The sequence below is a fragment of the Mya arenaria genome, chromosome 14, assembly GCF_026914265.1.
Source record: "Mya arenaria isolate MELC-2E11 chromosome 14, ASM2691426v1".
NCBI lineage: Eukaryota > Metazoa > Mollusca > Bivalvia > Myida > Myidae > Mya > Mya arenaria.
Genome location: NC_069135.1, coordinates 63,522,341 through 63,550,111, shown reverse-complemented (window position 1 = coordinate 63,550,111; position 27,771 = coordinate 63,522,341). Strand labels below are relative to the sequence as shown.

The following is a 27,771-nucleotide window of genomic DNA, read 5'->3' as shown; positions in this document are numbered from 1 at the left end:
TACTTGAGCTGACCAGGTTAAAGATTTTTCGAGTAATTAGGGCCAGTTCTTTTTTGGTAATCTGTCATAATTCCTTTTGACAAACATAATACACGTAATATTGTTTTGCATTTATTTGTTACTGCGGCGATATTTTTATAACTCAAATCATTTTTATAACTCAAATCATTTTCCTAACTTAAGTCATTTTCCTAACTCAAGTCATTTTCCTAACTTAAGTAATTTTAATCAAGTCATTTTCCTTACTAAAATCATTTTCCTAACTTAAGTAATTTTAGTCAAGTCATTTTCCTTACTTAAGTCATTTTGCTAACTTAAGTCAGTTTCCTAACTTAAGTCATTTTCCTAACTCAAGTAATTTTCCTAACTTAAGTAATTTTAATCAAGTCATTTTCCTTACTAAAATCATTTTCCTAACTTAAGTAATTTTAGTCAAGTCATTTTCCTTACTTAAGTCATTTTGCTAACTTAAATCATTTTCCTAACTTTATTCATTTTCGTAACTTAAGTAATTTTAATCAAGTCATTTTCCTTACTTAAGTCATTTTTTTTAACTTAAGTAATTCTAATCAAGTCATTTTCCTTACTTAATTAATTTTGCTAACTTAAATCATTTTCCTAACTTAAGTAATTATAATCAAGTCATTTTGCTAACCTAAATCATTTTCCTAACTTAAGTTATTTTCCTAACTTATGTATCTCTTTTACATAGTTGATACGTTAATATTGATAACAAGCTTGATATTTAACCAATTTATCAAAATACGTACTTTTATGTTAAAACCCATCTTCCTTTCTTTTGATTTGACTATGAAAAATTAAGGAAACCGACTTAAGTGAAGACATATCTTAAGAAGTTTTATGAATTCTGACGCTGTATTTTTGTGTTAAAATGACTTGATTGTGAATCCATACAGGATGGAAATAAGGGGATTATCTGCCCACTTTGACTTTGTACATTTAGGTAATTACTTAATTTTGAAAAATGGACTGATTGCTTAGAACTGGATTCAAAAACAAAATTTAAAAGAAATTTACCGTGTATTAACGTTCATGTTTATTTAAACTTCAATTACTCTAGAATCTACGCCTATTTCAAGTGTTTTGATAAACACGCCATTTCCTGAGCAACATGAAAAGTCATTGCATTATCATGTTTTTACACCGAACAATATTTATATGAAAAAACTACAGAAACAAGCTAGCTATCAGTAGCCAAAAGTTAAAACATAAGACTCATATAAGTCGTCAGTAAAGAGTACAATCAACTCAACTCAAAACTCGTTTTATTACTAATTCAGGTTACATGATATGTATCATAATACATCTTTTGCATTATATCTCCTTTGATAATTTCAGGACTTTTTCTGCCCATTTTTGGAAAAAGACCCTAGACATTTTGGGAAATTTTGTATCGTGAAAATGCCGAAACTGGGAATTTTTACAGTTAAAACAAAAAGCTGTCTAGTCTCCTGCGAATTAGGAAAAGATTTAATATTAGTTTATTTCCCTTTAAAAGACCCAAAATGGCTGAAATATCAATCCCTTGGGTGTAAATATTTATTGCAATAAATCATGACAGATAATATTTCATACTGATCGATGAATGTGATGAAAATCAATGATTTCCGAGTTCAATTATCAAAAACACTTTACATCACATGATTTATTAGGATGTTGGAAATGAACCAGTACAGGTAAAAAGACTTTTTATTTTGATTTGGAATTTTTTCGAAGATTGGGAAAAATATCTTGTATTTGCTTTGGGAATGCTTAAACGCATAGCTTTGAGTTTAAACTGTAAAGACTGCACCTAGATTTTACCCGACTTTTTTCGAAATTTAGAATATAACGGCATTATTGATTTAGTGCATTTTCTAGAATATAAAAGAAATTATATATATATTGTTTATTTCCGAAATGCTTTTGATTAAATACCTTGTTTTGTGCCTCAATATATGTTAAAAATGATAGGTTTCGTTAATGGTAGTAGGGTTTTATCTAAATATAATTTCAATTGCATAACCATTTCCATACAGTGTGGAACTCTTTTGCGGCTATGTGCCGCTTTTGTTATGACTACATGAAATTTCGAGCAGGCTGAAAACGTCACAGAACACATGAAGAGTCATCTCAGAATGTCAGTTCGAGGCCAAGTAGTTCTCAAACCCATGAAGGCAGTGTACATGAATTATGGTTGATCTTGTTTATTTTTTTCGGCAGTGTTTTTTATCAATGAATCTTGAATGATCTTTTTACTTTTAAATTCAATGAAGTAGTTAGGTACCAATTAAAATGAATATTTCATTCCGCGCCATTATCAAAAGTCGAATTATTTCCTTAGGAAAAGTGAATTGTGAATCCGCCCGAAAAAGAGTTTCCACATTACACATTGTCAAAGCATCCACCGTTCAAGCGTTATTTGTGAAATGATGTTCGAATTTTAAAATATACGACCAATTGAACACTAATTGTTGCTAAAATGACATGTATATGACCGATATTTAAATTTCCAAAATATTCAGATCTTGTTGCAACCGACTAAATCTTCGTAAATAGAATCAAGGTCCCAGCCTTAACTGTGACGTCAGCTTTATCATGTACCATTTTCTGAATAAAACGGCAGCCATGTTGGATTTACGGAGAAAGAAAACAAACATGCATTTTAAATGATAACCAGCCTAGTCTAATGATAACTTATTTGTAATTAAAGTAAACGATTTAATTTTAGAATTAAACAGCAGTCAATCAAGCTTGATAAACGAAAAATGTGTATAGCATGTTTATCAAAGTTCAGCCAAAAATTGGAAAAACAGGAATTCATAGAAGTTCAAGAATCAAGTGAAGTTTATAGCAATAACAGATACTAGAATCATTTTGACATTTTCATATGGAATATTTTTACACTAACCGTGAGTAACATGAAATGGGAATAAATGAAATATAACATGCAATACAATTTCGTGGCATGTCATTGCAAACGGAAGTCAAACGGAGTAAAAAAGAAATAAACTTAGAATATGCACATACTTATGCATACGGTTTCTTACTCAATAAAGCCAAATGTATGATTATATGCAAAACCGCATGACGATCAAAATGTTCAAGTGATGCTTGTATAACTAAACATGATTTAGTATCTTCAATGTAAGTACATACAACATATAGATCACCTAAATGGCCGTACACGAGTCTTTTGACGATTTTGTTTTACTATGGCAGACTCGTGACGTCCACCATCCCAGCAAAAGGTAGCGAACGGTCTTTGCGCAGAGAATCCTCGCGGCTACAATTTTGATATTATTTGCGTTATAAATTCAAATTACTACGATAATATTATAGCCTACTATTAAACTCATATTTATTTATGTCATTATGCCAAAATACATGTTCAGATATCATAAAACACTAACATGTGTCGATTGTTTATGAAGTATCCCGATATCTGTAAATCTGGGACAAATCTGACTGGTTGTGTACATGTTTAACGATATTCGTGACCAAGAATATATTTATGTGAAAATAACGACTGTTATGACAAATTAAATCCAGTTTAGATTATTGTCGGGTATATATTGAACAACTTTGTCGTTATTATTAACATCGATGCATAATATTACTATAAATTATTTCGCCCAATGTTAAATGGTAGAGAGTTGTAACGTTACAGGGATACATAAGAAATGTCAAAATAAAAAAGTATCCCTAATCGCTCATTATTGTAGCTAATACTATATACAGTACATGTTTTCATAGTTTGTTTGCGCTGTTTTGTGCTGCATCAACAGAAATGATAATGAAAACAGAATATTTATTGTAAACATGTAGAAACCGTAGATCATATGAAATATTTAATTGTAACTTAATTCACTTAATGGAGGTGTTATCTGCACTGAGACCAAATTTTGTTTTGTTTTTACCAAATCAGCAGAATTTGACATTTACGCCTGATTGGATTGCATTAATAAATAGTTGATTGATAGTCAAGCTTAAGCCGAGGCAAGCTTAAAGATAGACCACATTGTAGTCAAAACGTTCTGAATTCGTATATAAGTTGGCTGAAATTATATCTCAAAGTAATCAGAAGCACAAAATAATGGTCAAAACATTGCGCTTCTTTAATTGTTTGGAAATCCATATATTTCAGTTCCAATATGACACGCCTTTACTGTTTAATAACTGAGCTTTACTTATTTTACAATAATTGGGAAAAACGTTATATAATCTTGTCAGTAAATATTACTTTCTTTACAACACTGGTTCGGCAAAACGAACCAGAGACTTTAAGTTTTGGTATTCCAAGTCATGTGGCGAATAAGTTAGTACATGTCTGTGCTCACCATTATGGAAAAAAATCTGCTAGTGAAAAAAGGTGATGTCTGTTATCCAAATAACATCAACATCAGTTTTAAAAGGGAATTTACCATATATGTCAAATTAAATGAGCAGGTCTTGTGTCTTTTTCAGACTTCTGCATGCTGCAAAAGACCCATTTTAGTACCTTTTTAAATTTCCTCTCATTTCAAGTCAAAAATATGAAATAACGTTCAGTATCCACTGTAACATAGCTGTACACTCACCCTCCTGTGTTAGTCGATAAAATGGTAAACTGTATAAATACATTGGCTTCAATATATTAATACACAACTTTCCGCAATTTTAATGGCACTCATCAAATGTATTCAACAGAGTATATTTTTTCAATAAATGCATGGCGTGAGCAGGTTCTTCTAAAAAAGCGGCTGTATAAATGCTTTTCATCTATTTTTTTAGTTTAGGGTTATGGTCATCATTGTTCATGTCACATAATTGGCAAATAGACCCTAAAAAAAAGACCCCCAGCACGCTTTATTAGTGCATGCACATTAAATAGGACATTAACGGTAAGAAAATATTATGATTTACAATGTAACAGTTGACACATCTAGCATAAAATTCTGATGAATAAGTGTGGTAATAAAAGTACAACCTAATATAGGGGTGAACTACAAAATGTCTTTGTCTGGCTAGATCAAATTTGGCACATTACCATATTAATTTAGTAGTGGCCGGTTTGAATCATTGCAAAAACAAACCTGGAATATTAAGTGTAGGAATGAGCTATAAAGTTCATTCACTCTCAAAATGTGCTGACCAAATTCACCATATGTGACATGATTGTGTCAACAATACATTTTGCACTTCTTTCTTCAACAATCAAGCCCCTAACAACCACTCTTTGCAAAGGTTTATATCTTTAAATTGAAGTTGACACTTATAATCAGCTTGAAATTGATTCTTACAACACCTAACCAAGCAATTTGTGGGCATCATATATATCATCTTGTACACACGTTCAAACCCCAATAACACAACTATGTTCACAGTTGTACGTCTATTTTGGACAAAAACTCACTTGTCCGGCTCGATGAACACCAACAAATGCAGCCTCATGTAGTGATCCTTCACTAAAATCAGAGCCTTCAGCAGGAGACATTTCAGGCGGGAGTAATGGTGGGGGTGGGTGCGGGAGGCGGTGTTTCCTCCCGCGTGTCAATGATTTTTTACATTTTCAATACCAAATTGCACAATAAGAATAAAATAATGGCTCTGTGGTCAAAAGTGGCCCTGCCCAAGCTGTCCCTGGTTTCCTCGATACTCATATATAGAACAACTTTGAAAATCTTCTCTAAAACAAGTATTTTGATAGTTTGTATGTAGCCTCATGTAATAGCTGTTAACTTAAATAGTTCAAATTATGTTCCTTTGTCCAAAGCATGCCTTGCCCTGGGGGTTCCAAGATTTATATATAATGTATGAAGTAAAAGACTTCGATTTTTTTCTCTGAAACCACAAGGCGCAGACCCTTGAAATAAGGTATGAAGCATAATGTAATGGAGCTTTAGTCAGTTTGTTCAAATAATGTCCTTGCTGTCCAATCTGGCCCTGAACCTGTGGTTTAAGGTTTTCCATATACTTTTATAGTCTTTTTTTAAAAAAACAAACTTTTCTTAAACTTCATTCCCCAGCCCGGTCCAGCCTTATGTAGTGGGTCTTCCAAAATTGTTGAAATAACGCCCCTGGAGTCAAAGCTGACCAGGTCCCTGTGCTGGTTTTCATAAAATATCTTATGACCAGTTATATACTTAACTTTGAAATGACTTATGTGTGGAAATGACTGAAGAAGTTTTAAACCACTAAGAGATCCAAATTATATCTTGTCTAAAATAACCAGGCCAACACCGCAATATTGGTATATAGCTTCATGTTTTGCTTAGTTACACTAACTACAACCGTATCAACCAATGTCTTTCTTAGCCACAGGTGACTTCCTAAGCAGTTTTTTACTTCCTTCTCATCCACTCACTTAAAAAGCATCCAATGATTTCTTTAGAAACCAAATACTTTCTTAGCAACCACTTTCTTCTTTGCAACTAGTGACCTCTCTAGTAACCAATTGCATCCTTAGCAACCAATCACTTTCTTATCAATCATTTACTTACTAAGCAATGAATAAGCTTTTTAGCAACCAATTACTTCCTCAGCAACCCCTTTCTTACTAAGCAACCAATGGCCTCTTAGCAAGTTCAAACTTCTTAAGCAACCACTTACTTCTTAACCATATGATGACTTCCCTGGCAATCATTTACTAACTTAAAAAGTAATGACTTTCTGAACAACCACTTACTTCCATTGCAGCTTCATTCACCAAACATTACTGCAGGCACAACTGATAATCTTCGCAACTATCAATATTTACAGCAACATATGTTTTCTATAGCAACCAGTGAATTCCTTAGCAACCAGAAAATGATCGAGCATCCACTTACATCCTTATTATACAATTATTATACCATATCATTGATGAACTTATCGGCAACCACTTATTTCCTAGGCAAGCAAGAACAATTCATACTTTATGTAAGTCTAAGACTTAAGTTTATGGAACTTTTAATAGCACACTTTACAGTTGTTTTAACGTTGAAATCTCAGTGTCTACAACACTTTCTAGATCAATCATTATTCGCCCACATTTCAACGTTGAAGAATGGCTTTCAACGCTGTTGTGTCCGCTGGATCATTTATAAAATATGAATATCGACCCGGTTTGCTCAATGTCTTACTCAGTCAAAATTTACATTTTATTGCAACTTTTAAATTTCGATGTTGCTATTTTCAAGGTTTTTAGTTTCAAGACAATATTATTGTCGCCTTTAGTCAACAAACCATTGATATAACCAAGGCATTGCCGCATTCAGCACTTTCAGTGCTTTGATTTTAGTGTACGGACTCGCGCGAAAAGGAGGTAACCTTGACAGAGCGGTTATGCCGCAGTTCCTTCCCTTCGCAAAGAGGCTACAGAAAGAGACTGTCATCAAACAAAATTTAATTCAGCGCGGAAATAAGAGTAATATTGAAAAAAAACACGATAAATGGATGAAATACATAGAAAATATGTTGAATTCAGTGTAAGATCGTATTTTATTTTACTCATGGTCACAGAAAAATCATATTTCAACTCGTGGCTATGCCACTCGTGAAAATATAGCCACGAGTGAAAATATTATTTTTCTGTGACCACAAGTAAAATAAAATACGATCTTACACTAAATTCAATAAATATCCTCTCTGTATTTCAGAAATGTTAAAATATCAAGAAAGTTATGTATGAGAACCGGTTGCCGAGTAATTTAGCTATTTATTTTTTTTAAATTGACTTGGCGGAACCAGCGTGGGCTTACTTCCGACTAAGACCAGATGTTTTTGATTTATACTTTTATTGTAGTTTTTGCTTAATTTCGGTATCAAAAAGTAAACTTTTTATTATATACGTCTTTTCAGTTTATTATCTTGGAAATATATTTGGTCCAATAATATGAGTGAGTCCGTTTAAATCGATTATTACATTACAACACAGTCGTATGGCATCTAGTACCCAATTGTTTGTATAATTTAATCAATCAATATATGAGAAGAGAATTTGCACATTGGTTGATGTCTATGTAATTTATTGAATCAAATTTGGGAAAACAATTTACACCTAGGTCAATGTATATACAAATATTCAATCAATATATGAGGATACGTACGTTAACACATAATATACCTCACATTTAGAAAATACAAATTGCTTAAAGAAATGACAAACAGTTCGGATCATACAATATTCTTTCACTATCATTACACAATAACTCATAAAACAGTTAAGCTTAATACGTTTTAACGTTATAAACAGTTCAGTTGATTAAAGATTTACCCATTTACGCATACTTCGTTCTTGTGTGGTATGGTGATAAAGAAGTCCAACTTCAACACAAACTATTTATTTAATGTCTTGTGTGGTAAGAAGACAACAAATGGGTATATTTCATCCACAAATTATCACACAACTTCAAAGTTTTCCGTCAAACCTTTCGACATGGATTAAGTTGAGAAATATAAGTGAAACTATGTGCATTCAATCATATAGAAATTATAAGCATATTGTCAGTATGGTACGATACATTGCATTGCAATTGTTCTTACACACTACAATTCATTTACACAGGATATATAGATTTCACTCATATTAATTGGAAGACTTGATAATAAACTGTACTAAGATGAATACTTTCACATAATTTTTTAATTCCAGTTTTTTAATGCACTACAGGTGACAAACAACATGTTCCTCAGTGAACAGTAAGCCACACTGTATGGACGCTCAATCCCCTTCCCCTTCCCCTTCCCCCTCCCTAGCAGTTGGGTTATCTCGCCGGTGAGCGTGTCCAGTAACAGGATGTTGTTACTGGTCCTCCCACATATGAGCAGCTGGTTGTCTCCTACAGCTGCCAGACCCTGTGGTGATGTCAGTGTCGGGTCCTGGTAGGACTGGAGCACCTCTAGTGAGATGCTCAGTTTGGTTATGGTGTTGGTGCCCGAGTCTGATACATATATGGCCGGAGTTGGACTCTCTCTGGTCACTGTCAGATACAAGGGAAACTGAAACAAAGGTTTTCCACTGCTGTTTTTGTCCACACTCTTCTTCACCTTTCCCTTCATGTCAATCAACATAACCTTAGCTGGGGAGGTGAAGGACACTATCAAGTTGTCATCACAAAAATCTATTCCATGACACTGTCCACCTACTTTAACAATATCCTGTAGTGTGGTATTTCCCTGAGCAAATACGAGCTGTATCTTCCCCTCCATGGGCAGTGTGACGGCTGCCCTGTCCCCGGGCAGGAGACACATGCCCCACGGCTCACTTGACAGTTTCACCTGCGACACCACCTTGTTGTTATTGGTGTCCACCAGCTTCAATGAGTAATTATAGCGATCTACCAGTAGGAGCCTCTCCCCGGCCAGGAGGGCCACACTGGCCAGGAAGCAGTCACTGCCATCACCTGATACCTTCATTGAAATGTCAGGCTGTCTGCTGAACTTGGCCCGGCTTAGGTCTGCACTGCCTTTGAAGTGGGCTGAAAGTAAACATCATCATAAAAAACAATATTAAAAAAGCGTTTTGTTTCATCATGACATTCAAAAATAATAATAATAATAATAATAATAATAATAATAATAATAATAATAATAATAATAATAATAAGAATAAGAATAATAAGAAGAATAAGAATACTTTACCGCAACGATATACAAAATGACATAGTAGTTTTCATTCTATTTTTATAAAAAAAATATGAAGGTATGCGATAATCATTTAAAGCACACTTGTCAGCCATATAGATAAGGGTACAAATCAATCATTTTACTGAAAAAGATCGACAATATTTCATTATTTTGGGTGAGAGTTAGCCCTCCAATATTCATGTAAACGAAACCTTCGTACAAAAGCGCAATGGTCGATACACATTAAATTTGGGATTGTGCAGTGTAAAATCGTTTTTGGAATGAGGTCTGTAGACCATTAAATTGTATATAAAGGAATTTATTTTCATGTATTTGTTTTTACTTTTGAAACTACTCATGGATCCAACCTTTAGAAACGGTTTATATAATTATTTGAATCATCATTGCTGTTGCAGTGTTGGTATAAAATGATTAGGGTAAATATAAAGTAATACAAAGCAAACGTCCTTGCATCCGAAAATAATAGGGCTATAAGTGCTGCGTTTGGTCTAGGCGGTTGTAATAAAAAAGTGAGCGAATTTTTGAAGATTTGAAATAAATGAGGCGCAAGGCGATTGAAATTAATATCTGCAAGAATCATCGAGAATCGAAAACGACATTCCGAATCAAACGCAATATTAACAACCCGTGTATTATATATATATATATATGACTTGCTAAATCACTTAAAAGACACATGTTGTCATGATAAATGTCATTTAATTACGCACTACTTTGTGTTATGACGTCATTTTAACTTTGTCACAATGTACAATGATACGATTATGATATGACGCCAGCTGAGTAGAATGCGCCCGTTTGGCACTGAATTGGAATACGGTCTATCGTATTGTAAGGTATGTATATGGCGCCTGGAATTATGATGGTATTGTGTAAGTATTAGTACCGTAGTGTAATACTCACACAATATAGTATATAATTCAAAATATGTGCCTTATGTTTATTTGGATCGAACATTCCAAGTTGAGAACAACTATGTCATAATTTAGGACATAATAACATTGATTGAACGTGGTCGATTCACAAATATGTGTACGGTTTACAGTCAGTTCGTACCCTAGTCATTTCAATCTCCAAAACAAATAGATAATGATAACAAAAATAGACAAGGGTAAATGATTGTGCTATTATGATAATGTATGCGATGAATTGATTTTACGTTGTTCACTATGTCTGGCAAACTGAAATGATTGTTCCATTAATTAACCTATCAGCGAAATGATCTTATGATACGATACGGTAAGTTTATTGCATAAAATATTATACAATGTTCATAGCATATAACATACAATATAATGAATGGAGAGAGTACAGACATGCAATATTCTGGAGCAATTTAACATGAATGATATAACATCCTATAGTTGTAAGAGTCTGGTTATAAAAATAGAAATGTAGCTAAATTTGTTAGTATAATTACATTAAATAGCAGCAATTCAGGTATAAAAGGAAATACGTGCCTAGTTATGTAAAACCTCCCTTAGCTGGTTAGCAAAGTATATATATTTTGCTAATCTATATATGTTATGCATGTGTTACAACTTAACATGGATTCAAATCTATTTAACGTTGGCCAGTGAAAACAATAAGGCTTAACAATTTGTTTCTTAATTCCCTATATCTTGGGCACACAAGTATAAAGTGAAATTCAGATTCTACCAGATTCATATCACATGATATACATATTTTTTTTTATTTACGGGTGTGTTAGTATATCTTCCCGTCTCGATTCCTAGTCTATGGGCAGAAGTTCTAAATCGTGCAAGAGCATATCGAAACTTGTTTTCATTGATTGTTTCTAAATATTTTTCTCTGATGAAAGCATGTTTAAATAAGGCGTATGTTCTTAATCTAGGTGAATTATTGATATCTGCGTACCAGCTTTGGCAATATGGGTCTATAATTCTCTTTTTGATTACCTCAAATGTGTAAATATCGATACCTTAAGGTCGCCAAATATCAGAAAAACCATGTTCACTCAAAATATTTTTAACTTGAGTGGCCAAGTTTTTTATTTTTATATGTTTTATTATTTGAATCGTCTGTTCGTAATACGTTATACGTATGTTGGATTAAACTATTATCTCTTGAAACAATATCTTTTTTCCAATTTGATTAAATTTATTTTCCTATATACTATCATTGGTACCCATCCAAGTTCTCCGTATAATGCAATTAAGTTTGTTTTAGTTTGTATACTCCAAGTATAAAGCGAAGAAAGTTCACATGGATCATTTCTATGTCTGTGGCTGGATTCATACCCCAGATTTCCGAGCAGAAATTAAGAACTGAGCCCACTAACACAATAAACAGTTTAATTTTCTGATGAACGGGAAGTTCAGTATTATTAAATATTTGATATAATTTAAACAGTGAAAAACATGCATGTTGAGCAATCAGTTTTTGAGACTTATTGAAGTTGCCATTTTTAAACAAATTAATTTCTAAGTATTTAAAGGAATTTACATCTTCTATTGGGTTACCATAAATCTGTAAGTATATATGTGTTGCCCTTCCATTTTCAAAGATCATTGCTTTAGTTTTTGATACCTGTCGCAGAAATGTTCAACGTCATTTAACATTAACCTTAGAGTTTCAGCTGATTTTGCAAAAAGTACCATATCATCGACATAAAATAATAGGAATATTTTAATATCACCTAGAGATATCACCCCCGGCAGATTAGAATTTACATTACGTATAAGGTCATTTATAAAGAACATCGCTAAAAGAGGAGAACTAGGATCCCCCTGTTTAACCCAGAGAGAAGTTTCAAAAAGGGAGATAATGACGATTGATATCTAACACACGACTTAACACAGTTACACATCGCTTTAAAAGCATCGACAAAGCGGCCACTTATATTTTCATTTGCCATAGATATGTGTGGTGAATGCGGTCAAACAAATGTTGATAATCCATAAACACACAGTATAGTTTTTCTTTTTCGCTAAGAACTTTTGAGATAATCGATTGTAAAATAACAAGGCAGTCTAAAGGACGGCTTTATCCCCCGCTGTTGTTTTTTAGTATATTTTGTTTTTCTCGCAACCTGACTGGTACCTTGAATCCGACCAAAATTGTACACAACCACTGGTCAAGAGTGGGAATATAGGAAATACAAGTTGTTTGATCGGTAACCTAAATATTCATGGATATTTGAACATATTATAAAAGGATATTTGTTAAAGTTTTTCATACTGTGTGCAGTGTAGGTAAAATCAATGTCAAGGTTATTTTGGCTAAAAATAGGAAGGAAAATGAGTCCTTGATTTATAACATCGATGAAATAGCAAGCCTTAAGTATTTTCGATAAAGTGAAACATATATATTGTGGTGACGTCATAACATTGTTTTACTGCTTTTGAAGAGAAAACACATGTAATAAATATATTATCACATTTGTGTCCATTGTTTTTTTTTAAATATTAAACTTGTTGCACATAATAATACTGCTTGGTAGAGTGCGCTAAGTATCAATCTGTGCAACTTGTTTAACACTTTCAATTAACATTTATATCTTATCCTCTATTTAGCATTGTCATAATATGGACCCGAAACTTCATGATGGATTACTGGCACAAATTGTAATTGGTTCGAGTTCTTGGATCAAATTCAGTTATTGTTGCTAAAAGTACATGAAATGTATAAGGTCAATAAGTCCAGTAAGAATTGACATGTCTACAATGCTAAAAAACCCGGACACAAGCATGTGTACTATGACCTTTAAATGTCAGATGTGACCGTGACCATTGAGGTATGGACCCGGGTCAAGGTCACTGCACATCGTCTCAATGAGGACAACATTTGTACCAAGTAATATGGTAATCCATCAATGCATAAGTAAGTTATAGCACGGACACGAGCATGTGTACTCTGACCTTTAAATGCCTCGTGTGACCTTGACATTTGAGGTATGGACCCGGGTCAAGGTCACTGCACATCGTCTCAATGAGGACAACATTTGTATCGAGTAATATGGTAATTCTTCAATGCATAAGTAAGTTAAAGCGCGGACACGAGCATGTGTACTGTCTGACATTAAAATGTCTCGTGTGACCTTGACCTTTGAGGTATTGACCCGGGTCAAGGTCACTACACATTGTCTCAATGAGGACAACATTTGTACCAAGTTATATGGTAATCCATCAATGCATAAGTAAGTTATAGCGCGGACACGAGCATGTGTACTCTGACCTTTAAATGCCTCGTGTGACCTTGACATTTGAGGTATGGACCCGGGTCAAGGTCACTGCACATCGTCTCAATGAGGACAACATTTGTACCAAGTAATATGGTAATCCATCAATGTATAAGTAAGTTATAATGCGGTCACGAGGATGTGTACTGTCTGACCTTTAAATGTCTCGTGTGACCTTGACCTTTGAGGTATGAACCAAGTTGAAGGACACTGCATATCGTCTCAATTAGGACAACATTTGTACCAAGTAATATAATATGGTAATCCATCAATGCATAAGTAAGATATAGCGCGGACACGAGCCTGAGTAGTCTGACCTTTAAATGTCTCGTGTGACCTGAACCTTTGAGGTATGGACCCGGGTCAAGGTCACTGCTTATCGTCTCAATGAGGACAACATTTGTTCCAAGTAATATGGTAATCCATCAATGCATAAGTAAGTTATAGCGCGGACACGAGCATGTGTACTCTGACCTTTAAATGTATCGTGTGACCTTGACCTTTGAGTTATGGACCAAGGTCAAGGTCACTGCACATCGTCTCAATGAGGACAACATTTGTACCAAGTAATATGGTAATCCATCAATACATAAGTAAGTTATAGCCCGGACACGAAATGTTACAGCCAGATGGACGGACGGACAGACGGACGGACGGACGAACAGACAGACAGACTGACAGACGGACGAAGTGCATTCCTATAATCCCTACCCCACTCCGTGGCTGGGGATTAAAAATAAAGTCAGATATAGATTTCCCTTTCTGAAAACCAAATTGATTTTTTGTGAGCTTTTTATTCACAACGGACTAATTTGTTAATATATTAAGGAGTATTTGTGAGTAAATTTTGGCTATGATGTTTATAAGAGTGATTCCTCTTTAATTATTAGCGTCGTTTATATCACCCTTCTTAAAATTGGTGCGATTATGCCTTTTCCCCAAGACTTAGGATACTCATGGTTAAGAAATATGCGAATATATACTGTTTTTAGGAAAGGTAATATAATATTGTACTTATTAGACATACTTTAAGTGCCGTTAATTCCTTTTACTCAAGACGTGTGGAATCTTTCAATGATTGTAATACCTTTCTGGAGTCAAGTCAAGTCAAGTCAAGTTTTGACTGGAATTGCAATCAAGTGCTACAATTAACATGGTTTGTTTCAAACTGACAAAATTCCATAAACACCATATTCTTTGATTATAACATGTTTTTCATTAATCAGTATCAGTTCTAGTACCGAATCGTCCATCAACATGGTCACTAACCGTAAAAATGGTAGAAAGAAATAAGTGTAGATCGAGGAATTATATAAAGGAATTTCATGATTAATGTAAGTATGAATTAATAGATCTCTAGCGTTATTTTGGCTTGGAGTTACTTTCATTCTTATACGACGATTTTTTTTACTAATTTTGGATCGAACTCAAACATCAGTCATATAAGATTCATATATATGTTACTTTAATAAGTCTATATTCTCTTAAGTATTGTATATCATAACTTAAAAAATAAATAAATATTTTACGAAATGACCGAAATGGTCGAGTACGAAAATAATATCTAAAGGTTACGAAATGACCAAACATCGGATGGTACGAAATAACTAGGAACGAAATACCAAGGCATCAAATATTATGTAACAGCTGTTATCAAAGAATGATTGATAGTGAATATTATTGAAATTGCTATGCGCAAAATATTCAGAATTAAGAACCAAATATATAAATATATAGTATAGCACATGGCCAACAAAGCAAAAACTTGTCAATTTATTATCCGAAAGTTCGAGAAAACTCTAATTAACTTGTCAAAGTTTATCTACAATGCAAACTAGTTGTTTCCCTTTTTTATCCTTTAATAATATTGTTGTGCTCTTTTGCTAAAACAATTTGTTGCCTTAATTCATGTCTTTGCATATGTTGTAATTGCTATGAACATGTATATATGTTTAATGCAATATATTTAACGTAACGTGCCTAGTTAGCTTCAGCGACGTCTACAGACTTTTGAAAACTGCATCATCAACTGCATTACTTAAGAAAATGTCAAATTATTCAGGGGTTGTACACAAACCTTTTTGTGATACACCTTGCATGTGTTTTAGTTGTTGTGGCATCGTCGCGGGTGGCCGTGGTTGCTGCTTCTTCTGTTGTTGTCGTTCTTGATGCCCTAACGCCGAAGTTGATTCGCCTGAAATTATGATAGAAATAAATTAAGTATATATACCTAAACAATAAAGTATATATCATTCAAAATATATGCCTTAAGTTCATTTGGATCTCAATTTTATTTGCGGAATATTATTTGTCGAAGTATTTTATTCTTTAACTTTCGTTTAGCACTTGGTGTACTTTACAAAATAATTGTTAACGTAGCGTTAACGTGTCTGGTTAGCTTGAGAGACGTCGGCAGGCTTTTGAACAGACTAATTAACTGCATTACTTAGGAAATGTCAAATTAGTCAGTGGTTGTACGCAAACCTTTTTGTGATACAGCTTTCATGTGTTTTTTATGTTGTTGCATCGTCTCCTGTTGCCATTGTTCCTGCGTCGTCTGCTGTTGTCGTTGTTGATGCACTAACCCCGAAGTTGATTCGCCCTCTTCCAACCCTCCTATTGCTTTTTCAGAAGCTATTAACTGCTCAGTTGCGGGGTCCCTGTGAAACTTGTATCTGGGAACTTCATTTCTCCTGCTCACATCTTCCAGGGCTGCCTGGAGACCTGCTAGCTCTTTTATAGCTCGTTTTCCTACTATTAATAGCTGGTTGCTGTTGTCGTCCTGTGCTTGTATCTCCGACTTTAGTTTCTCAATGGATGATTTCATGTTTGTGCATTTTGATTTCAGTTCATCAAGCAGTGTCTTGGATGTCCGTTTCTTCTGATCAATTTCTGCCAAGAGTTCGTTTTCCCTCTTATCCAGGTACTGGTTAATTTCAGTTCTGAACTTGCGAAGCTCATTAATATTTGTAAGGCTTTCTTCTTCTACTGATTTCATGATCGCCTGTATGTTGTGTGAAAGTTTGCCGATATCACTGGACATCTGGACAAGTCCTGTTTTAAGGTTGCTGTATTCTGCACACTGCTTGTATTGTTTTGCCACTTGCGAAATTTTCTCTACCTTACATGAGCGATGCTCTTTATTCTCAATCAAACAGTCCCCACACAAAAGTGCATCATGACGCGGACAGTAATATTTGATACACTCTTTAGCATGACGCTGACATGTTTCTGTAAACGTTTCATCTTCACTCTCTCCGCTGAAAGAGGAAGGCATACTGCTCTGGTTCTGGAGGGCGTGACTTTTGGTTATTTTCTGGTTCCGGTGTACTCGTGCACAGATGGAACACAGGAACTCCTTACAGACAGGACAGAAGGCCTCGGAGAGGATTTTCCTGCCGTCCTCCGCGCATGGCTGGCAGTAGGTTAGGTCAGGCGTCGACCCAGATGCCATTTGTGCCTTTCGTCCGGGAACTGAATCCATCCTTCTGAGAGCCTTAAATATTTAAGGAAAATAGCGTAGCTACAATATTAACCATTAAGATATTATGACGGAAAAGAAATTGTATTTTTCCTAGATCTCCCCCCCCCTAACCCCTTGGAACTCTCTCCCTCCCCCTCTCCCTCTTTACATACCCTTTTCTTTCTCGCATCCCCTCTCTCAAAAGAACCACCTCCCTCCTCTATTTTCTCATTCCATTCTTTTCGTTTCTCTCTCTGTGTACTAACCTTCGCCTCTTTCTCTCTCTCTCTCTCTCTCTCTCTCTCTCTCTCTCTCTCTCTCTCTCTCTCTCTCTCTCTCTCTCTCTCTCTCTCTCTCGCATTGTCAGTCTTTGTCCCTTTCTCCATCCCCTCTCACCCTCTTTCTCTCTCTCTTTCTCTCTCTCTCTCTCTCTCTCTCTCTCTCTCTCTCTCTCTCTCTCTCTCTCTCTCTCTCTCTCTCTCTCTCTCTCTCTCTCTCTCTCTCTCTCTCTCTCTCTCTCTCCTCTCCCTCTCCCCCTCTATGTCCATTCCTTCCCCTCTTTTTACTCCCCCTATATATATATATATATATACAAATATATATAAACCCATCCCCCCTCTCTCTCTCTCTCTCTGTCTCTCTCTCTCTCCCCCCCTCTTTCTCTCCCATCTCATCTCACCTAATTTTCTCTCCCTCTGTTTGTTTCTCTCTCTCTCTCTCTCTCCCCCCCCCAATTTATCCCGTCCCTCTCTATATATATCTCTCTTTGTCCTTCTCCCCATTCCTTTTCATTTATCACTCACTCTCTCTCTCTCTCTCTCTCTCTCTCTTTCTCTCTCTCTCTCTCTCTCTCTCTCTCTCTCTTTCTCTCTCTCTCTCTCTCTCTCTCTCTCTCTCTCTCTCTCTCTCTCTCTCTCTCTCTCTCTCTCTCTCTCTCTCTCTCTATCGCTCTCGTTCATGTTTTGCTGACATTTTCTATTCATTTCCATCCTTTTATTATACACTATTGATATAGGAGAGCACCACGAAGCAGCGCTATAAATGCACACCAAGAAACCATCCAACACTATAGAAAAAAAGAAGAAGAAATGGTTAACTTTGAGGAGAACACGTAATAAAATAAATCAATACGACTTTCCTTTAAAAGGGTCACAATATAGGTTGATACAAATATGTCTATATTTTAATTGTTACGCTTTATAATGTTTAACCTATTTGACTTTGATGATCAAACCAAAAAAAATGACTAAGATGTATGTACCGATAAAACAATATAATCCTTTTTAAAAGGGAATGTATAGCTACGTGGCCACAAATGGTCGATCCGTATTCATTTGAGTTTTGAAGATCAAAGGTCGAGGTCAAATGTCCTCTTCTACTAATACACAAATATTGGTTGGACTGTTGGGTGGTCGTACGGTACTGTAGACCATATAAAATCCGCATCATTGACTTTTTGACAAAGTATGTATATGTTTCTTGTTGAACAAGGTTTCAAAAAATTAACTTGAAAGTAAATTTAACAGGGAAATCGAGTAAACAATTTTGGATAATTCGGATGAATACAATTGAGTTAAGTATTTCAAGAAATAGGTGTACAAAGAGATATATATCAACTTACAACAATGTGGAGAAATCTGTTTACTGTATTGTCCAATGCACGTTTTTCGACAGATTTAGTGGCCATCAAATAATCTGTGTCCAAAAAACAGAACAGAGGTCATGAATTGATAAACCTTTTGAAAACGAAACTAACAACTTCCTGTTTATAACTTCCTGATTGTGAATGGAAGGGAACTAAACCTTCAAGCTAAGTAATGTTTGTTTATTCGCTTTACTTCCCCTTGATAAATAGTAAAAGTACTCTCATCAAGGTCATACACACAGGTGGCAGTTTGCATTTCACCCGATAAATAAAAGTACTTTATCATAACACAGGTGACAGTTTCGCACCTTCATGAGATGACAGAGGTCATAAACCTAGTTGTATGTTTCGCGTGACCCCCACCCCCTCCCCATTGCTCAAGTCATACGGTGACTTAACTTTCCGTCATTTAACCCAACGGCCGATGTCATACAAACAGGTGGCAGTTTTGAACATTCATCCTATGGCTGAAGTCATACACACTGGTAATAGTTCCGCACATTAGCCCAACAGCGGAGTTTATACACACATGTGGCAGTTTCGAACATTTACTCGATCGCCGAGGTCATACACACAGGTGGCAGTTTTCGCAATTTTACCCGATGGCGAAGTCATACACACACATGACAGGTTCGTTTTTTTACACAATTACTGACGTCAGACACAGAGCTGGTAGTTTCCTACATTCACGCGTTGGCCGACCACTCAGGTGGCAGTTTCACATTCACCAGGAGGTCGAGGTCATACACACAATTGGCAGTTTCGCACTTTCAACCGACGGTCGAAGTTTTACACACAGGTGACAGTTTTGCTATTTTACCCTACGGCCGATGACAAACAGAGAGTTGGCAGTTCTGCATTTGCACCAAACAACCAAGGTCATACACATATGGATATTGAGTGCGTGTGCAGGTACGTGTTTGTGTGGTTATTGAGTACGTGTGCGGGTACGTGCTTGTGTGGTTATTGAGTGCGTGTGCGGGTACGTGTATGTGTGGTTATTGATTGCGTGTGCGGGTACGTGTTTGTGTGGTTATTGAATGCGTGTGCGGGTACGTGTTTGTGTGGATATTGAGTGCGTGTGCGGGTACGTGTTTGTGTGGATAATGAGTGCGTGTGCGGGTATGTGTTTGTGTGGTTATTGAGTGCGTGTGCGGGTACGTGTTTGTGTGGATATTGAGTGCGTGTGCGGGTACGTGTTTGTGTGGTTATTGAGTGCGTGTGCGGGTACGTGTTTGTGTGGATATTAAGTGCGTGTGCGGGTACGTGTTTGTATGGATATTGAGTGCGTGTGCAGGTACGTGTTTGTGTGGATATTGAGTGCGTGTGCAGGTACGTGTTTGTGTGGATATTGAGTGCGTGTGCAGGTACGTGTTTGTGTGGTTATTGAGTGCGTGTGCAAGTACGTGTTTGTGTGGTTATTGAGTGCGTGTGCGCGTACGTATTTGTGTGGATATTGAGTGCGTGTGCGGGTACGTGTTTGTGTGGATATTGAGTGCGTGTGCGGGTACGTGTTGGTGTGGATATTGAGGCGTGCGCGGGTACGTGTTTGTGTGGTTATTGAGTGCGTGTGCGGGTACGTGTTAGTGTGGTTATTGAGTACGTGTGAAAGCACGTGTTTGTGTGGTTATTGAGTGCGTGTGCAGGTACGTGTTTGTGTGTGTATTGAATGCGTGTGCGGGTCGGGTACGTGTTTGTGTGGTTATTGATTGCGTGTGCAAGTACGTTTTTGTGTGGTTATTGAGTGCGTGTGCGGGTACGTGTTTGTGTTGTTATTGAGTGCGTGTGCATGTACGTGTCTGTGTGGTAATTGAGTGCGTGTGCAAGTACGTGTTTGTGTGGTTATTGAGTGCATGTGCAGGTACGTGTCTGTGTGGTTATTAAGTGCGTGTGCATGTACGTGTCTGTGTGGTAATTGAGTGCGTGTGCAAGTACGTGTTTGTGTGGTTATTGAGTGCATGTGCAGGTACGTATCTGTGTGGTTATTAAGTGCGTGTGCATGTACGTGTCTGTGTGGTAATTGAGTGCGTGTGCAAGTACGTGTTTGTGTGGTTATTGAGTGCATGTGCAGGTACGTATCTGTGTGGTTATTGCGTGCGTGTGCAAGTACGTGTTTGTGTGGTTATTGAGTGCGTGTGCGGGTACGTGTTTGTGTGGTTGTTGAGTTCGTGTGCGGGTTGGTGTTTGTGTGGATATTGAGTGCGTGTGCGGGTACGTGTTTGTGTGGTTATTGAGTGCGTGTGCAGGTACGTGTCTGTGTGGTTATTGAGTGCGTGTGCGGGTACGTGTCTGTATGGTTATTGAGTGCGTGTGCATGTACGTATCTGTGTGGTAATTGAGTGCGTGAGCAAGTACGTGTTAGTGTGATTATTGAGTGCGTGTGCAGGTATGTGTCTGTTTGGTTATTGAGTGCGTGTGCAAGGACTTGTCTGTGTGGTTATTGAGTGCGTGTGCGGGTACGTGTTTGTGTGGTTATTGAGTGCGTGTGCGGGTATGTGTGAGTGGTGGTGGAAGAGTGTGTGTGCACGTACGTGTGTGTGCAGATATAGAGTGCGTGTGAGGGTACGTGTGTGTGTGGAGATGGAGTGCCTGTTCGCCTTCGTGTGTGGGCTAAAGGAAGTGTGCATGCGGGTACGTGTGTGGGAGAGAGGAAAGGCAAGTGCGAGTACATGTCGAGGGGCATTAAATAAAGAAGCAGATAGAACCTCTTCGCTTCCACCCCTCGATGTGTGCGGAGATGGAGTGCGTGTACGGATACGTGTGTCTGCAAATGTGTTGGGCCTGCGGGTATGTGTGTGGGGATGGAGTGCGTGTGCAGGTACCAGTGTGTGTGTGTGTGTGTGTGTGTGTGTGTGTGTGTGTGTGCGTGTGTGTGTGTGTGTGTGTGTGTGTGTGTGTGTGTGTGAAAATTAAATGCGTGTGCAGGAACGTGTGGGTGTGGAGATGGAGAGCGTATTCGCGTACGTGTGTATGTATGGAGATTGAGTGACGGTGTGGGTACGTGCGTGTGTATGGAGTTAGAGTGCGTGTCCGGGTACCTGTTTGTATGGAGATGGAGTGCGTATGCGCGTATTTGTGTATTGAGATAGAGTGCGTATGCGCGTATGTGTGTGTGTAGATGGAGTGCGTGTGAGCGTACGTAAGTGTATTGAAATGGAATGCGTGTGCGCGTAAGTGTGTATGGAGATGGCGTGCGTGTGAGTGTACGTAAGTGTATTAAAATGGAATGCGTGTGCGCGTATGTGTTTGTGGAGATGGAATTCGTGTGAGCGTACGTAAGTGTAGTGAAATGGAGTGCGTGTGCGCGTATGTGTGTGTGGAGATGGAGTGCGTGTGCGCGTACGTAAGTATATTGAGATGGTGTGTGTGCGCGCGTATGTGTGTATGGAGAGTGCGTGTGAGCGTACGTAAGTGTAGTGAAATTGAGTGCGTGTGCGCGTATGTGTGTGTGGAGTTGGAGTGCGTGTGCGGTTACGTGTGTTTGTGGTGATAGAGTGCGTGTGCGCTTACGTGTGTGTGTGTGGAGATGGAGTGCGTGTGCGCTTACGTGTGTGTGTGGAGATGGAGTGCGTATGCGCGTACGTTTGTGTGTGGAGATGGAGAGCATGTGCGCTTACGTGTGTGTGTGGAGATGGAGTGCGTGTGCGGTTACGTGTGTGTGTGGAGATTGAGTGCGTGTGCGCTTACGTGTGTGTGTGTAGATGGAATGCGTGTGCGCGAACGTGTGTGCGTGGAGATTGAGTGCGTATGCTTATACGTGTGTGTATGGAGATGGAGTGCGTGTGCTGTTACGTGTGTGTGTGGAGATGGATAGTGTGTGCGATAACGTATGTGTGTCGTGATGGAGTGCGTGTGCGGTTACGTGTTTGGGGGAAAGGTTAGCGCGTGTGAGTACGTGTGTGTAGGGAGAGGGAGTGAGTGTGCACGTTTATTTTGTACGTGTTTGTGTACATTTTCATGCGAGTGTAGATATACGGATTTGTTCGTATATTTGACGGCATGTTTACCTTTAATATTTCATTTTTAATTTAATTACAATTTGTTGTTCTGGACTGGAACAAGAGTGTCCCCTCCGGTATTCATGAATGTTTTGACGAATACAAATATCATTTCTACCATTTTAAGTCATTCTTAGCGCTAAATAATATCAAAATAAAAGTATGTCAAACTTAAACCAGTCGACAGTGTTATTTGTATCTTTCGAATTACAGTCACAATAAAATCCCGGAATTTCTCAACAAAAGATTTGTTAAGTTTAAACGATTTTATAGGAATTCTATTGGGAAGAAATCTGTGAAATTGATATTAATCACTCCAAAATCAGTTAAGTACGCCATTTCGATAAAACATATGTTTGTTTCCCTGGTGGTGCTCGAATTTACATTTTCTTGGGTAAAAGGCAGATACCTTTACCACTAGTGCACTTTCATCCTTTTAGACCGCTCTTTATATAACCAAATATATGCGTGTACTTAAATAATTCATTGCCGTGTGTGGTTTATAATGCTGGTAGATTTGTATATTTGATACATGTCACATTACGATTGGTGACACAATTTTTCCGATATCTTAAATTTTTATTATTAGCACAAGATACAAGATACAGGACACAATAATCTATATTTAAATTCGGATATATAATAACAAGAACATGATATATTTTACATGTCACCTAATCCAATATTAAACGTGACTTAAGTCAAAAAAGAAATGTGTGTTTATCACATCATATCTGAACAGAGAGATAGGGTCGGCTTTAAGTGGTTATGTTCTGGTTTAAGTTAATATTTTCATATCATTTTTTGAGGACTTTACTTCATATATTTGGGATTGCTCTGAATCGGGTCGGTTAGCTTCCCCATTTCGATTTGTAGTTTTACAATTTATCAAAAACGGAAGTTATTTTAAGGAAAGTTAGTACATTAAAAAATCCTAAATAACAAATTTCAATTATTTCCGATACTCTGTGGTAATACAAATGAGAAGTGCGAAGAAGATAGAATTGTGAGGGTCTTATTCACCTTCTGTGATTGGCTATAGTAGCGATCATGAACAGAAGATAACGCGTTTTGAACTATTTAATCACATTCTGTGATGTCATAAGTTGATCATGTATAGAAGATAACGCGTTTTGAACTATTTAATCACATTCTGTGATGTCATAAGTTGATCATGTATAGAAGATAACGCATTTTGAACTTTTTAATCACATTCTGTGATGTCATAAGTTGATCATGTATAGAAGATAACGCATTTTGAACTATTTAATCACATTCTGTGATGTCATAAGTTGATCATGTATAGAAGATAACGCATTTTGAACTTTTTAATCACATTCTGTGATGTCATAAGTTGATCATGTATAGAAGATAACGCATTTTGAACTATTTAATCACATTCTGTGATGTCATTAGTTGATCATGTATAGAAGATAACGCATTTTGAACTTTTTAATCACATTCTGTGATGTCATTAGTTGATCATGTATAGAAGATAACGCGTTTTGAACTATTTAATCACATTCTGTGATGTCATAAGTTGATCATGTATAGAAGATAACGCATTTTGAACTATTTAATCACATTCTGTGATGTCATAAGTTGATCATGTATACAAGATAACGCGTTTTGAACTATTTAATCACATTCTGTGATGTCATAAGTTGATCATGTATAGAAGATAACGCATTTTGAACTATTTAATCACATTCTGTGATGTCATAAGTTGATCATGTATACAAGATAACGCATTTTGAACTTTTTAATCACATTCTGTGATGTCATAAGTTGATCATGAACAGAAGATAACGCATTTTGAACTTTTCAATCACATTCTGTGATGTCATTAGTTGATCATGTATAGAAGATAACGCATTTTGAACTTTTTAATCACATTCTGTGATGTCATAAGTTGATCATGTATACAAGATAACGCATTTTGAACTTTTTAATCACATTCTGTGATGTCATAAGTTGATCATGAACAGAAGATAACGCATTTTGAACTTTTTAATCACATTCTGTGATGTCATAAGTTGATCATGTATAGAAGATAACGCATTTTGAACTTTTTAATCACATTCTGTGATGTCATAAGTTGATCATGTATAGAAGATAACGCATTTTGAACTTTTTAATCACATTCTGTGATGTCATAAGTTGATCATGTATAGAAGATAACGCATTTTGAACTTTTCAATCACATTCTGTGATGTCATAAGTTGATCATGTATAGAAGATAACGCATTTTGAACTTTTTAATCACATTCTGTGATGTCATAAGTTGATCATGTATACAAGATAACGCATTTTGAACTTTTTAATCACATTCTGTGATGTCATAAGTTGATCATGTATAGAAGATAACGCATTTTGAACTATTTAATCACCTTCTGTGATGACATAAGTTGATCATGTATAGAAGATAACACATTTTGAACTCAAACATAGATTAATGCCCCGTTTTCTTATGGTAATGTATTTTTTTCGGAATATCGGCAATATTGGAAAATAGTGAAGCTTGGAGTACGTGTTAGAGTTCGAACTGATTTGCTCAAGTCAAGTCAAGTCAAGGTTATTGTCGAACTGACCTTTATTTTAAATACGGCTTATTATTGAATTTGAACATGTACAATGCCAGAGGTGACTTCTTCTTTCTTTCTTCTTTATATATATATATATATATATATATATATATATATATATATTTATATATATATATATATATATATATATATATATATATATAGTATTTATGCACTGTGCTGTTTGTAGAATGTTTCTTGTTTGTGATTTTGTGTTCTATGTCTTTGGCGTTTGCCCATTGCCACTAAACCGGGTTTATGTTTAAACTTTTTGCTACTGAGCATGTTTTTGTAGCTTTTTGCATAAATACTGGTGTGCAATGTTTTGAAAAAGTCATACCTTCGCTATACGGGTTCTTTAATTAAGCTCAGGGCAGCTGTATATGGACATCTCGACAAATAGAATGTCGGCGCGCGATGAAGCGCGTATATGTGCGTCAACGTGTTTGTTCCTGAGTCTCGGGGGATGGCGTGGCAGTGTTTTCGAGCTACAACGAAATCTTGCATTCACCGCAGAAACAATGCTTTCACAGGAATGTCATATCAATCAATTGATAAAGCGGCAGATGCATATTGAAAAAGATTCAGATACGTGATGAAACATAAATCAATAAAAACATCAAAATGAATATTATTAATTTGCAGTTGACACCGTAAAATTTTAATATTAAATCGGTTGCGAAGGCCGAGTAATTAGCGAATCAAATCAGATCAGATGGTCACGTGTTTGATCCCCGCTCGGAGAATCATTTGACGCGGCCTGGACGGATACATGTTTGCAATTTTCAATGGGGAAGTGTATACGGATAAATTTTAGTTATGAAAAAAAAGAAGATTTGTTTATGATAACAACTCTTATTCAACTTTACTTAAAATTTGTCGTCAATAAAACTTCCAAAACGTCATATAAAACAAATAAGCCTTATGTTTAAAACAGGAAATTAAAAAAAAAATATTCTCTGTGTTTTTGTATTGACTGGTCGCCGGTCATACGAGTTCATTATTTTAGAAATTTACTTTCTGTGAAAACGATTTAAATACACGCTGTGTTAATAAATAAGCATGTGAGAATTTACGGGCATATTGTAAATAATAGTTTAAAGAATGCATTTGATAACAAATATAAGTGCCTTAACACGACATTAGTTGACTATTTTAAATTCAAGTGATATAAAATGGAAGTACAAAGCTTAATTCACACGATTTTACTAACAAATATAAGTCGCAATAACGAAATTAACACAATTTAAATTTAACTGATATAAAATGAAAGTTCAAAGCGTAATTCACACGATTTAAAACAAACATAAATGAATAAAAGTAGGCCAAAAAGGATCAGGCCGAAATGTTATCCCGGCCGAATAGACCCGACACCAATAATTTTATCGGTGATAATGCAAGGTACCAGTCTAAATAATTTACGCATGCCAGAGACGACCGAGTAACTACGATCTAGAAAGTTGATTAAACCATCATAGTTCGGCTATGTCCGTGTTTATTCGGAATGTTAACAATTGAATATATTGTCACATGACTATTAATAGTCTATAAAACCCATTCAGCCGCGTCTTTGATGCCTAACATCAGCATTCGTCTTGTTATCACTCGAGAATGTTGAATAGTTCTTAATCACATGTATAAAACATATGTTAAAACTGTTATGTAAAATTTTCATCTTTAGATGATCATCGCGAGGTAAAATAATTTATAATTTTACCATTACGTATGTACATGCATTATCTCTAACGTTACTGCCACCGATGATTTAATAAATCATTTATTCAAATCTATAAAAGACACCTTTTGATATTGAAAATCATCTGTCCGTTTCATTTGCTTAACGTTACTACAACATTTCGCTTTTGTTACCGGAACACATGCCGTTCTCTTGGTATTCATTTCGACAAATTATCACGATTAAACGCCGGCATTACGACCACGTACATCAAAACAACGTTAACGTCTTCAACGTTGAAATACATTGTTGAACGCATTGTTTTAAATTGGTTGTTATATGTTTTATTATATAATTCGAAAGGCTGAATATAAGGCCAGAATTAAGGCCGGAAAAAACATATTTTTTTAAACTTGAATTGTATTTTTTTGCTGCAATTTAGGTATCAAAAGGTACACTTATAATACGATAAGTCAGTTCAGATGCATTACTTGGGAAATATGTTCTGGTTCAAAAACATGAGCCGGTCCCTTTAAAACCTTTTTTGACATTATTTGCATCTAGTACACCAAGGTTTGTACAATTTATTCAATAA

At 36.1% G+C, this 27,771-nt stretch overlaps 1 protein-coding gene across 1 annotated transcript; it reads right to left on the bottom strand.

Annotated features, from left to right (window-relative positions):
* Nucleotides 1–8,604: 8,604 nt before the first annotated feature.
* On the bottom strand, nt 8,605–19,020 carry LOC128216384 (E3 ubiquitin/ISG15 ligase TRIM25-like). Its single transcript, XM_052922944.1, has 4 exons — nt 18,895–19,020; nt 16,295–17,306; nt 15,888–16,004; nt 8,605–9,440 (listed from the first exon to the last, which is right to left on the bottom strand). Exons 1-4 carry the CDS (start codon nt 18,958–18,960, stop codon nt 8,605–8,607), a joined length of 2,031 nt encoding a protein of 676 aa, XP_052778904.1. The 5' UTR covers nt 18,961–19,020.
* Between the last annotated feature and the right edge of the window lie 8,751 nt (nt 19,021–27,771).